General features: G+C 36.8%; 1 protein-coding gene across 1 annotated transcript; it reads left to right on the top strand.

Annotated features, from left to right (window-relative positions):
- Positions 1-305: 305 nt before the first annotated feature.
- LOC113328179 (ubiquitin carboxyl-terminal hydrolase 26-like) lies at positions 306-9,619 on the top strand. The gene is made up of 16 exons (XM_026575267.1): positions 306-476; positions 941-1,695; positions 2,103-2,358; positions 2,841-3,580; positions 4,114-4,222; positions 4,695-4,876; positions 5,375-5,659; positions 5,743-5,956; positions 6,311-6,382; positions 6,807-7,028; positions 7,135-7,398; positions 7,816-7,957; positions 8,276-8,361; positions 8,450-8,487; positions 8,687-8,750; positions 9,175-9,619. Exons 2-14 carry the CDS (start codon positions 1,016-1,018, stop codon positions 8,456-8,458), a joined length of 3,261 nt encoding a protein of 1,086 aa, XP_026431052.1. The 5' UTR covers positions 306-476; positions 941-1,015; the 3' UTR covers positions 8,459-8,487; positions 8,687-8,750; positions 9,175-9,619.
- The last annotated feature ends 644 nt before the right edge of the window (positions 9,620-10,263 follow it).

Below are 10,263 nucleotides of genomic sequence, written 5' to 3'. Positions count from 1 at the left end.
TTATCAAATATTGTTCTAGACAAAAGAAAAAAAAAAAAGAAAACAAGAAAGAATATATGATTAGATGATAACAATGAACATAAACCAAATCCAAAAACAAAATGGAGGGAATTATGAGATTTGGGAATTTGTTTAGGCGGGAGGAACTTCATTTTGGCGCTCATTACTAATTCTCCCCGCACCCTCTCACCAGTGTGGGTCCCAAAGCACATAGAAACAAACCAGAAAATATAAAAATAAAAACAAAAACCCTCTACATTCTTTCTTTCTTCATCATCGATTTTTTTTTTTTTTGTTCATCATCAATCAAAAACCCAAAAGAAAAATCAATCAATCAATCAAGAACCAGAAGAATACGAAGAAACGAATTCCTCAGAGAAGAAGAAGAAGCCCTAATTATACCCCCAAAAGAAAGAAGAACTTGTTCTGTCTTAGTTATTAGGGCAAAATCAAAGAAAGAAACTCTCCAGAATTCAGTAAGTTTTTTCTCGATTCTCCTCAATAATTCATGATTAAACTCAAAATTACTCAAATATGTTCTTATTAACTCAAATTGAACTCTAATTTGTTAATGTTCCACAAGAAACTTTGAATTTCTCGATCCTTCGGACTAATAATAGTAAGAAAACCCTAGTCCATTTTATTTGCTAATACTTTCAAACTCCTCTTCATGTGAATGCAGTAACTTATACTTAGCTCATTAAATTAGACATGATAATTGTTTTTTTGAATTTTTCTTGTAAATACTTTAAAACTCTATCACAGAATTCGTACAAAACCCTAGATTAAACAGTCTATTTTCTTTATGTCAATGCAGTCAATTAAGCTGTTTCAATTAGACTTGAATTTTCATGAATTTCTTCTTTCATTTAGCTAATATGAGTGAGTGACTTTTGATTTGTTAGGGATCAACTGATTGTTTTCTTGAATTTTCTTGCAGGTGAAGACGATTATTCACAAGGAATTTTACCACATTGTGATGTTCATTAGTACAATCCAGTGATTATTAAGAAAGATGAGTAGTAGAGTTACAAGAAACAGCAAGAACAAAAAGAGTAGATATGAGGAAGAAGCTGGATCTGCCTCTGAAATCTTAAGGAGAATATGTGCTACTGGTGATGTTACCAAAGAAGATATAGACCAGTTATATTGCATTTCTAAACCTGTTTGTCAAGGTTGTCGTGTGAATTCGAAAGATAATCCTAACTGTTTCTGTGGACTTGTTCCACCTTCTAACGGATATAGAAAGGCAGGTCTATGGCAGAAGATACCAGATGTTTTACTTAATCTTGGTCATGATCCATCTGAGGAACTCCGTGTGGACGAAGGTTGGCCTGCTGGTTTAACTAATCTTGGTGCTACGTGTTATGCTAATAGTATACTTCAGTGTTTGTATATGAATTTGAAGTTTAGGGCTGGTGTTTTCGCGGTGGAGCCGGAGTTGTTGAGGCAGAATCCTGTGCTGGATGAGTTAGCAAAGCTGTTTGCTGGGTTGCATTCGAGTGTGAAGGCTTTTATTGATTCGTCTCCATTTATTAAAAAGTTGGAGTTGGATAATGAGATTCAGCAGGATAGTCATGAGTTTCTTACTTTGCTTCTTAACTTGCTGGAACAATCTCTTAGCCACTCTAAGGTTCCGAATTCGAGGACGATAGTACAAGATCTCTTCGTTGGAAGTGTTTCAAATGTGACTCGGTAAGATTACCTTACTTATTTCCTTATGCATTATTAATTTGTAAAGATGAAATGTTTAGCTTGTTTAAGCTAGTAGCTATATGTTTTGGTTGTTAACGCAATTATATGTTGATATAACAAAAAAGAAAGAAAGAACTCGGACCAACTTTCCTTTTACCACAAGTTGCTGTCACAAAAATGAGTTAGTTTCCCAGTACTGCATTCAACCAGCTTAGTTTAAGGGTTCATAGTTAACTATTAATGCCATAACCCACTGTCAATAGCATATTTATGGGTTCCTAGTTATCCTTTAAGAGACCAATTTACTTTTCGTTCAAACGCCTTGGCATTCTGCTGCATGGAGCAGTTGTATAATTTTCCTGCATGTTATAAACTGATTTATATGTTCCGCACTTATACTATTGCAGATGCTCAAAGTGTGGACAAGATTCCGAAGCTTCTTCAAAGGTGGAAGACTTTTATCATCTTGAGTTAGGCATCCAAGGTTTCAAAAACTTGGATGAGAGTTTAGATGACTATCTTAGCGTGGAAAAGTTAAGTGGGGACAACCAGTATTCGTGCGTGCCATGTGGTACACGAGTTGATGCTGCTCGATGGATTAAACTGCGCACCCTTCCAGATGTGCTTAATTTCCAGCTCAAGCGCTGCATTTTCCTTCCAAAGGTGCTTATATATATATATATCTAATGCAGATTTCTCTCTACACATTATCGTGTTATCTGTACCTTTCACAATTTCTTTGAACTAGTGAAAGTTATGCTTAGTACATTTTCATGGCCAAAGTTATTTTGGCATTTTTGGATATTCGAGCTAATAGAGAAGAAATCTACTGTTAATTTTTTTGTGAATTAGATAAAAAATTTAACAAAGCAGCTGAACCACTAATTTATTCTTTCCATAATAGGAAAATATCTTTATACAGATTCCCTCCACCATTTCACTGATACTAACTTATTGGAAGTAATAAAATTCATAAGTATCTCATGCCATACAAACTGGGCTGCAATCACCCGTTCCCATATAGTATGCTTATGTCACTGATTTAGCCGAATTGCTTTCCTTTTCGCTTTGTATTTCACTATTTTGAGCTGTCTGTGTACTGGTCAATATCTTCTGGATTGATATCATTGTATTTGTATTTGCAGAGTACCACAGGGAAGAAAATAACTTCGTCAATTAGTTTTCCGGGAGAACTGCAAATGAATCACAGATTGAATGAGCCATCCCAGTCAGAATTATTATACGATTTGTCAGCAATACTTGTTCATAAAGGAGCTGGTGTAAATTGTGGGCATTATTTATCAATTATTAAGGATGAACGAACCGGAGAATGGTGGGAATTTGATGATGAGACCGTGTCAAAGAAAGGTTATCATCCATTTGGAGAAGACTCTTCTAGCTCCACTGCAGAACCAATGGAAACTGAACCAAATTTGCAGCCCCCTTGTTCTGAACAAATGGTTGTTTCTAATGGGAATCATGTCGATGTTGGTCAAATGCATTCTTCAGCTTCTAATAATGGTTGTCAGGCAAAGACCTTTGAATCAGCTGATGCATACATGCTGATGTATCGTCGTCGAAGCACCACAGAAAGCAAAAACAAAGCCTTCAAAGATACAGAAAGATGTAGTGAGCCAGAGCCTCAACGCGATGATAAATGTCTCCCACCTCATCTCCTTGATGAGATGAAGATATTGAACGACTCGTATCTCTATCTTTGCCAAAGTCACAAGCAGAAAAAGGAGAAAGAGACGGCAGGAATTGTAGAACGAAGACAGGAAGTGAGATCCATTCTCTCAGAAGCTCCTGCTTCTTCAGTTGAAGAGCCTTACTTCTGGATAACTACAGACTGGCTTCGCCAATGGGCTGATACCAATTCCCCTCCGTAAGTGTCTACTTGTGTTGATCTCTATTTCTATTTTGTTAATATCTTCTCACAGTAAATTTGCAAATTTGAGTGACCTGTTATGGTGATCCGCACAGTGAATTCATAGAAACACAGAAAACATTGAGATGCCTGGACTAGTATTATTTATACTTGTGAAGCAGCAAATTACAGATATGCCTTTCCTACCTAGAATTAGTCATCTACAGATTTTAGAGAAGGGATTTGTGGAACTTGTAGTTTTATACATGCTGCTGATGAGATTTAGATTTGAGGAACTAACTGAATGGAGATTACCATCCGAGTAGGTGACCAATAAGTTCTAGCCCTTTAGGTGTCACGTCGTCCTAGATTCCGCTTTCTTTTTTATTATATATTCTTTGAATCTTTTGAGTCATTACTTTGCAATTTAGACGTTTCTCTGTGCAACTATCTCGATAGGCTTTTAAGGAATTTTGCTCTACTAGTATAAATTGTGGAACTTAAATTGTGCAAGAACTGAGAAATGGAGTTTACTTTGCTATCTATTGCAGTGTCATTGACAACACATCAATTCAGTGCTCACACGGTCGAGTTTCAGTTTCAAAAGTTGGCTCTATGAAGCGTTTGTCAGAAGCAGCCTGGACAAGGTTGCTTTCCAAGGTATTCTCGTCTATTTGTCTTTAACTTTGTGGACATATATGATTATCTGCTTGACCTGCTAATGCCGTCAACCAGTAGCTGCAGTGAAATCTGACAAAGCAAGCTCGTCTCTTCGAGCTGCTTGTTCTATGCTTTATCTCAACTTGCTCAATTAGGTAGTTCACCCAAATAGTTTGGTTCCTTGTGGAAGCATTGCATGGCTCTTCTGTTGTATTTCAATCTAAATTGAGAGTAGGCACATAACATTTACTTTAGTTCTAGGAACAGTTTTTTTTTTTCCACGTATGCTCCTTACTTGGGCATCTTTGAGGGTTTTTAGTGGAACGAAGGCCTGGATTGGCCACTTCAGCCATTTGGATTAGAAATTCCATTGATTTCTGTTAAATATTTAGCAAATGTATTTTTTTTCTTGGCCATTTCATCTGTTTATTTGCTCACATGTTAGCTCTGATAATGGAACTTTTGACTCTAGTATGGTGGTGGGCCAACACTATCCAATGATGACCTCTGTATCGAATGCCTAAGGGATGGGGCGAAGACGATGGTTCGTGCGAATGACTATAGGGATCAAAGATCCTCTTTCAAGGAGATTGCAGATGCCTCACTTGCTGGAAAATCTCTGGATGGGACGTTGTACTATGTATCTAGGCCTTGGTACGGATTCCACTGTCCTCTCAGTTAGTCTCTTTATATACTTTTAGGAATGTGGTGTCACTAAATACTATAGTTTTGGCTGTATTTTAGACCATTTTGTTTTATTCCCTTGAAGATATTCTACTATAATTTAGTATAAGAGGAAACCAGAATCCAGAAGCAGGTAAATCCTTTATCAGCTGGAGAAAAGTTACCGAAGAATTTATTGTCCCGACGGGATAAACTGAAGGCTTTAATGAATCGTACCCGAAGAGACATGTCGGAGTGTAGCCATTCAAAATCCATTGGGATGACAAACTCTCTCTTTAGCTAAACTGCTAAAGGGGTGGCTTTAATGACATGTTAGGGTATAAAAAACCACGGTTTGTCATGTATATGCTGTCTGTCGAGATCAAATATTGTAAAACGAACGTCTACACTTCCAGTTGTATTGCATTTGCTCTTGTAGGTTTTGTTATTGAAGGTTCTCGAATGATGTTAGTTTGCTTTGTTGCACAGGTTGCAACAGTGGTCACGGAGAAAAAATGTGGATTTTCCTGGTGAAGCTGACATTGGCCCAACAGCTTCAATTAGGTGTCCCCATGGAGAGCTTATGCCGGAACAAGCGGCTGGGGCGAAGCGTGTGTTGATTCCGGAGGATCTCTGGCTCTTTCTTTATGAAGATTCCAACAAGGTGAAACCTGGAGATGTTTTGGGTTGTTCAAAATTTCCGTCGGAGGCAGAATCATGTGCTATATGCAGTGTCGAACTTAATGAAGCGGCATGCTTTGAAGATACTCTGAGGTAGATATGCTGATATTGATATTTGCAGTAGCATAAAGTTTTTATTGCACTTTATTGATTTAATATCTTTGTTAAATTTACAGAGCAGCAAAGCTCAAAGAACGCCAGAACCATGAGAAGTTACTTCTGGGAAAGAATGATGCGCTTAATCCAGGCAGCAAGTATTACTTGTTGCCTTCATCATGGCTTGCTAAGTGGAGAAGTTACATTACAGCAAGTGGGAAGATGGTGTCGTCACCTGTGGCTGCCAGACCTGACCCTTTAGAGGGCGTTATCGATTCTCTGATATGTGGGAAAGTAAGTGGTAATCTTACATGGATATTGTAGAATTTTTATTTTATTTTTGTTGGACACTATGAACCTATCTCCTCTCAGTTAATGTTTTTTGAGTAACTTCAACTTTACATGAACAACAAAAAATGGAAACACCTAGTACCTATTAATATATCAAGTGACACAGTTTGAGATTTTGAAATGACAGCCGTTCGGTGTTATTAAATGTCACAAGTTTGTAATATAAATGGTAGCTAGTTAGCTATATTTGCTAAAATGTGGCGTAGGTTCTAAGTTAGCTTATTTGGCTGCTGTAACTTGTTTTTTTGTTCGATATGATGAGTCTCTTTATTTTTTTATTTTATTTTTGCACACCAGCATTCGCGGCTGTTAGAAAGGCCTCTGGATCTTTACTGCAAACGTGGTCTTATTCTTCAGAAGCCATCTACCGTAAGTGTATAAAATTGTTGCATTATTTTAATTGTGATTTGATCTTAAAGCAAGCTTTTGACAAGCATTCGTCATGTATGATGCTTGTTGCTCATTCTACCTATTCTTCTGATATCAATAGATGTACCATATGTGCATCTATATTGGTGAATAGTTTTTCATCTTGAACAATCCCTCATGTGCTCGAGGTCGCATACTGCGAAGGTTTTGGTTTTTCTAATTCCTATTTGTGTTCATTGTTAGGAGTTTGATTTTTCCTATCAGCTATCTAGAACACCGCTTTCTCTCTCTGCGACAATAACTGAGAGATTATTATAGTGTCTACCGCTTCCACAGAACCACTATTGTTTCCCAGTACTAAAGTCAACTCTACTTGAAGGTCTGTCACTATTTTTCTAATTTAGCTTTTCGTTTTCAATTCCAGACAGATGGATTGACTTTAATCTCAGAGAATGACTGGAAGTTCTTTTGCGAAGATTGGCAAGTTGCCAACTCGAAATGTGTATCTGCTGAAATTGAGTTCTCTAATGGTGATGTGAAGAAATTAGTTGGATCTTCTGAAGAGATGCCAATTTCAGAAGCAAACCTGAATCCTTCAAATGATGAGCTTGAGCCAAGGCAACCTACTATTAAGACTTATCCGATGGTAAGATGAGGTTGTGCTCTTTTGAAAGTGAAAGTTAAAAAAAAATATACATCTCTTAGTGTTACACTTTTTCATGGTTATTCTAACTTCAGTATTATTTGATTAGATATGCGAAGAATGCATAGGAGAAAGAGAAAGCAGAGAGCTAACACAGAAATTAAGCTATTTCGATAAAGAGATTTCTGTAGTTCTCGTACGTGGAAAGGAAGCTCCAAGATCTGTTCTTGATGCTTCTTGTGCAGTTTCTGACCCAGATAGGCGCGTTTCCAAGCGCTCCCGCAAGACTTCAGATGGCAACACAGTAAACTTGAAAGTGTCTGGTTCCATGTCAATCTATCAGTTGAAAATGATGATTTGGGAATCATTTGGGGTAAGATTTTGTCTATTTCACGTTTGTAAGAATCTGTTCTGGTAAGCTAGTAGGAATATAGTGTTTTGTTTTGCTGTCTGAAACGCATAAATGAGAAAGAAACTAAAATCACAAAGATGTAGCTAATGCTGCACCATGCTCCTAGGTGTTTTCCTAGTTGTCATGTGTAAAAACTATGAATTCCCTCAAGTTTTTGACTGCTTTCTTCCTTCTCAGAAAGCAAAAGTTTTTCAACCCAAGTACTTTGACTCGGTAGTTTTAAGGTCTATTTTGCCCAAATACTCTCACTGTTCTCATAGTTCATGGTGGTTCTTTTTGAAATCAGTAAGGACATAGAATTATGTTCGATGCTGTTTCGTAGCTAAGTAATTACTTTTAGCATACATGGCTCTCATATCTGGGAAACTGATCTTGCAGGTCATCAAGGAGAATCAGATGCTACATAAACGTACCAGGCAAATTGATGAGGAGTCTGTTACTCTAGCTGACATGAATATATTCCCAGGAGATGTGCTCTGGGTCAGAGATTCGGGAATCTACGAGAATCGTGATATCGCAGGTAATTTAACATTATCATCACTGTAAAGATTTGTTTGCTGGTGAAAGGCCTTGTTTGATATCTTCCCAGATCATAAAGGCCATCTTCCGGAAGATGTTTTGGTCATAAATTCTAGTCTTTCAGCTGATTGCCAACTGATATGCTGTGTTATTTGTGAGGTCCATGAGAATAAAAATTAGTTTCAGCTCTCATCTCGGATTCATTTTTTTTTTTTTTTTTTTTTTTTTTTTTTTTCCTTTTTCGTTTTCTGTCTTTTCTTGCTTTAGCTTAAGTATCTCTTAAGTAACAGTTTGACCATTCCTTCTATTTTAACTCCAGATGAAATCTCCGGACAGCATTCGGATGTCAAGCGAACTGAGGGAGGATTTCGTGGGACACTTCTTACTGCATGTATTTCGAACCAGGTTATTTTAAAAGCATTCTTCCTTTGTCTTCTTTTGATTCCTTGGTTTGCGGGATTGTCTGTGCTAATAACTCTGATTATTCACACAGGACCAGTAATTTCTGATGCTTCCAACTGATATACAAAGGTAACCAAATTCATAATCCTACTCCTTTCTGTTCATGGTAATATACAGTTTGGCTTGAGAGAATACACTGTTATAAATAACCTATTGCCCGCTGCTTCGTTTCCACTATCTGAGATATCGAAACGATATTTACTTCACCTGCACATATGATTTTTTCTGTTCTACTGCTACTTAATTTTGGCAATGGCATCTTTTGCAGTAACACTAAACTGTCCGAGTTCGTTTGGCAACACATCATTACCTTACATCCACCAGTCTACCTGGTAAGTTTTGATGTTGTTGCGAATTAGCGTCAGCATCAAATGTTTTTGGTGGAACTGCAGTAATGCAAATATTTATAATACACCCACTGTATTGCTGTGCTGTCACTTGGAGATGATCCTTCATACCAAGGATGTTCCCCATTTTAAAACTTTTTATCCCCTTCCGAAGTTGGTTGAAGACTAACTATAGGACATGTTGAGTAGATAGATAATCCTCACCCGGTGCTCTTGCCATTAATGTGCTGAAAGAAAGAAGTAAACATACTTGCTTCTAGATACAGGAATTAAGATAAAAGAAAGCAATTAGAAAAGAAGTTAACTTTGGCTTGGGTAGATTAAAGTTTGTTGCAATATGATTTTACATTTGAACCTGCTTTTCTTCTTCTTGTTGTTGAAGTATGAACCGTGTTTTTTTGTTGCGCAGGTTTTCTTGGATAGCAATTTTTTGTGCTCCCGGTGTTTGATTGGATGTGCAGTTTTAAATGAGTATATTTTGTCCCTCTTGAATTGCTATAGTCTTGAGCCTTGAGAAAGACTAATTGTAAGAAATCATCATCCTGCCTGGTGACTTGGAAAGTTTACACCGGTAGGATGTCGGAATATTTTCCCATTTTACAATGTGTGTTCATCTAGGTTTGCATTTATATTTTGATTGGGCTGCATACATGTCATATAGGGTGTTCATTTGGCTGTAAAAATATGTTGCATCTTTCACAGTAAGTTTTCTACTATAAGTGGGTCAAATGTTCATAGACTGTTACTCTGCAATGAGTTGGGCTTGAAAAAGCTACTATTTGTCGAAGTTGCGTGGAAGATTATTTTGCAGGTTATAATGTCACTCTCCTATGAATTTATATGCCTTTAGCTTACTCCAACTCTTTCTGGACTGCAAAGACTCAACTTTTGAAGTTCCTATATTACATTTCTTTATTCCTTTTTCTTTTTGGAAGTTTATATTCTTCTCTATTATGATAGGGTGCACACCACTTCCAGTGCCCTACATTTTTTATAGCCTGGTTGGATACACATTTAGAATTCGTTTGTTTTTCGATGTCTAGAAATCAGAAAGCGAGAATTTAGTTTTTCGAGAAGCTTGTTTCTAGAAGTTCTTATGAAATTAAGGACTCACACTTGATTTTGATTTTTTTTTTGCTTCTAGAAATCGAAAAACAACTTCTGAAATAGTATCCAAACACGTTATAAAATTTCAGAACTACTCGAAGCCAAAAAAGAAAAAGTTATCCAAACATTTGTACTTTTGCCGAATAGAAGTAAAAATACCAATTCAAATTTTGACACTTTATTTTTACTTTTGGACTTAATATTTTTCTGATCCTGCACTTCATTTGTTTATCCTAGTTTAATTGGGGGCCATAACTTCCGATTGGGGCCATGAAATTTTTTTTACCCCCAAAATTTTCAGGGGTGTAAATATCGCAATATGAATATACTATTTTACTCTTCACTAATTGAAAATCAGTTTCACTAATTAACTACCCTAGTTAAGGCCCCT

The sequence above is a fragment of the Papaver somniferum genome, unplaced genomic scaffold (assembly GCF_003573695.1).
Source record: "Papaver somniferum cultivar HN1 unplaced genomic scaffold, ASM357369v1 unplaced-scaffold_107, whole genome shotgun sequence".
Taxonomy (NCBI): Eukaryota; Viridiplantae; Streptophyta; class Magnoliopsida; order Ranunculales; family Papaveraceae; genus Papaver; species Papaver somniferum.
Note: the sequence above shows the minus strand (reverse complement) of the source record. Positions and strands in the feature narration are given on the sequence as shown.

Excerpts from the sequence above, each read along its gene's own strand:
- LOC113328179 (XM_026575267.1), top strand. The coding sequence starts at position 1,016 with ATGAGTAGTAGAGTTACAAGAAACAGCAAGAACAAAAAGAGTAGATAT. Across the intron at positions 6,383-6,806 it reads TTCTTCAGAAGCCATCTACC|ACAGATGGATTGACTTTAAT; the intron begins GTAAGTGTATAA and ends TTTCAATTCCAG. Across the intron at positions 7,029-7,134 it reads CTATTAAGACTTATCCGATG|ATATGCGAAGAATGCATAGG; the intron begins GTAAGATGAGGT and ends TTATTTGATTAG.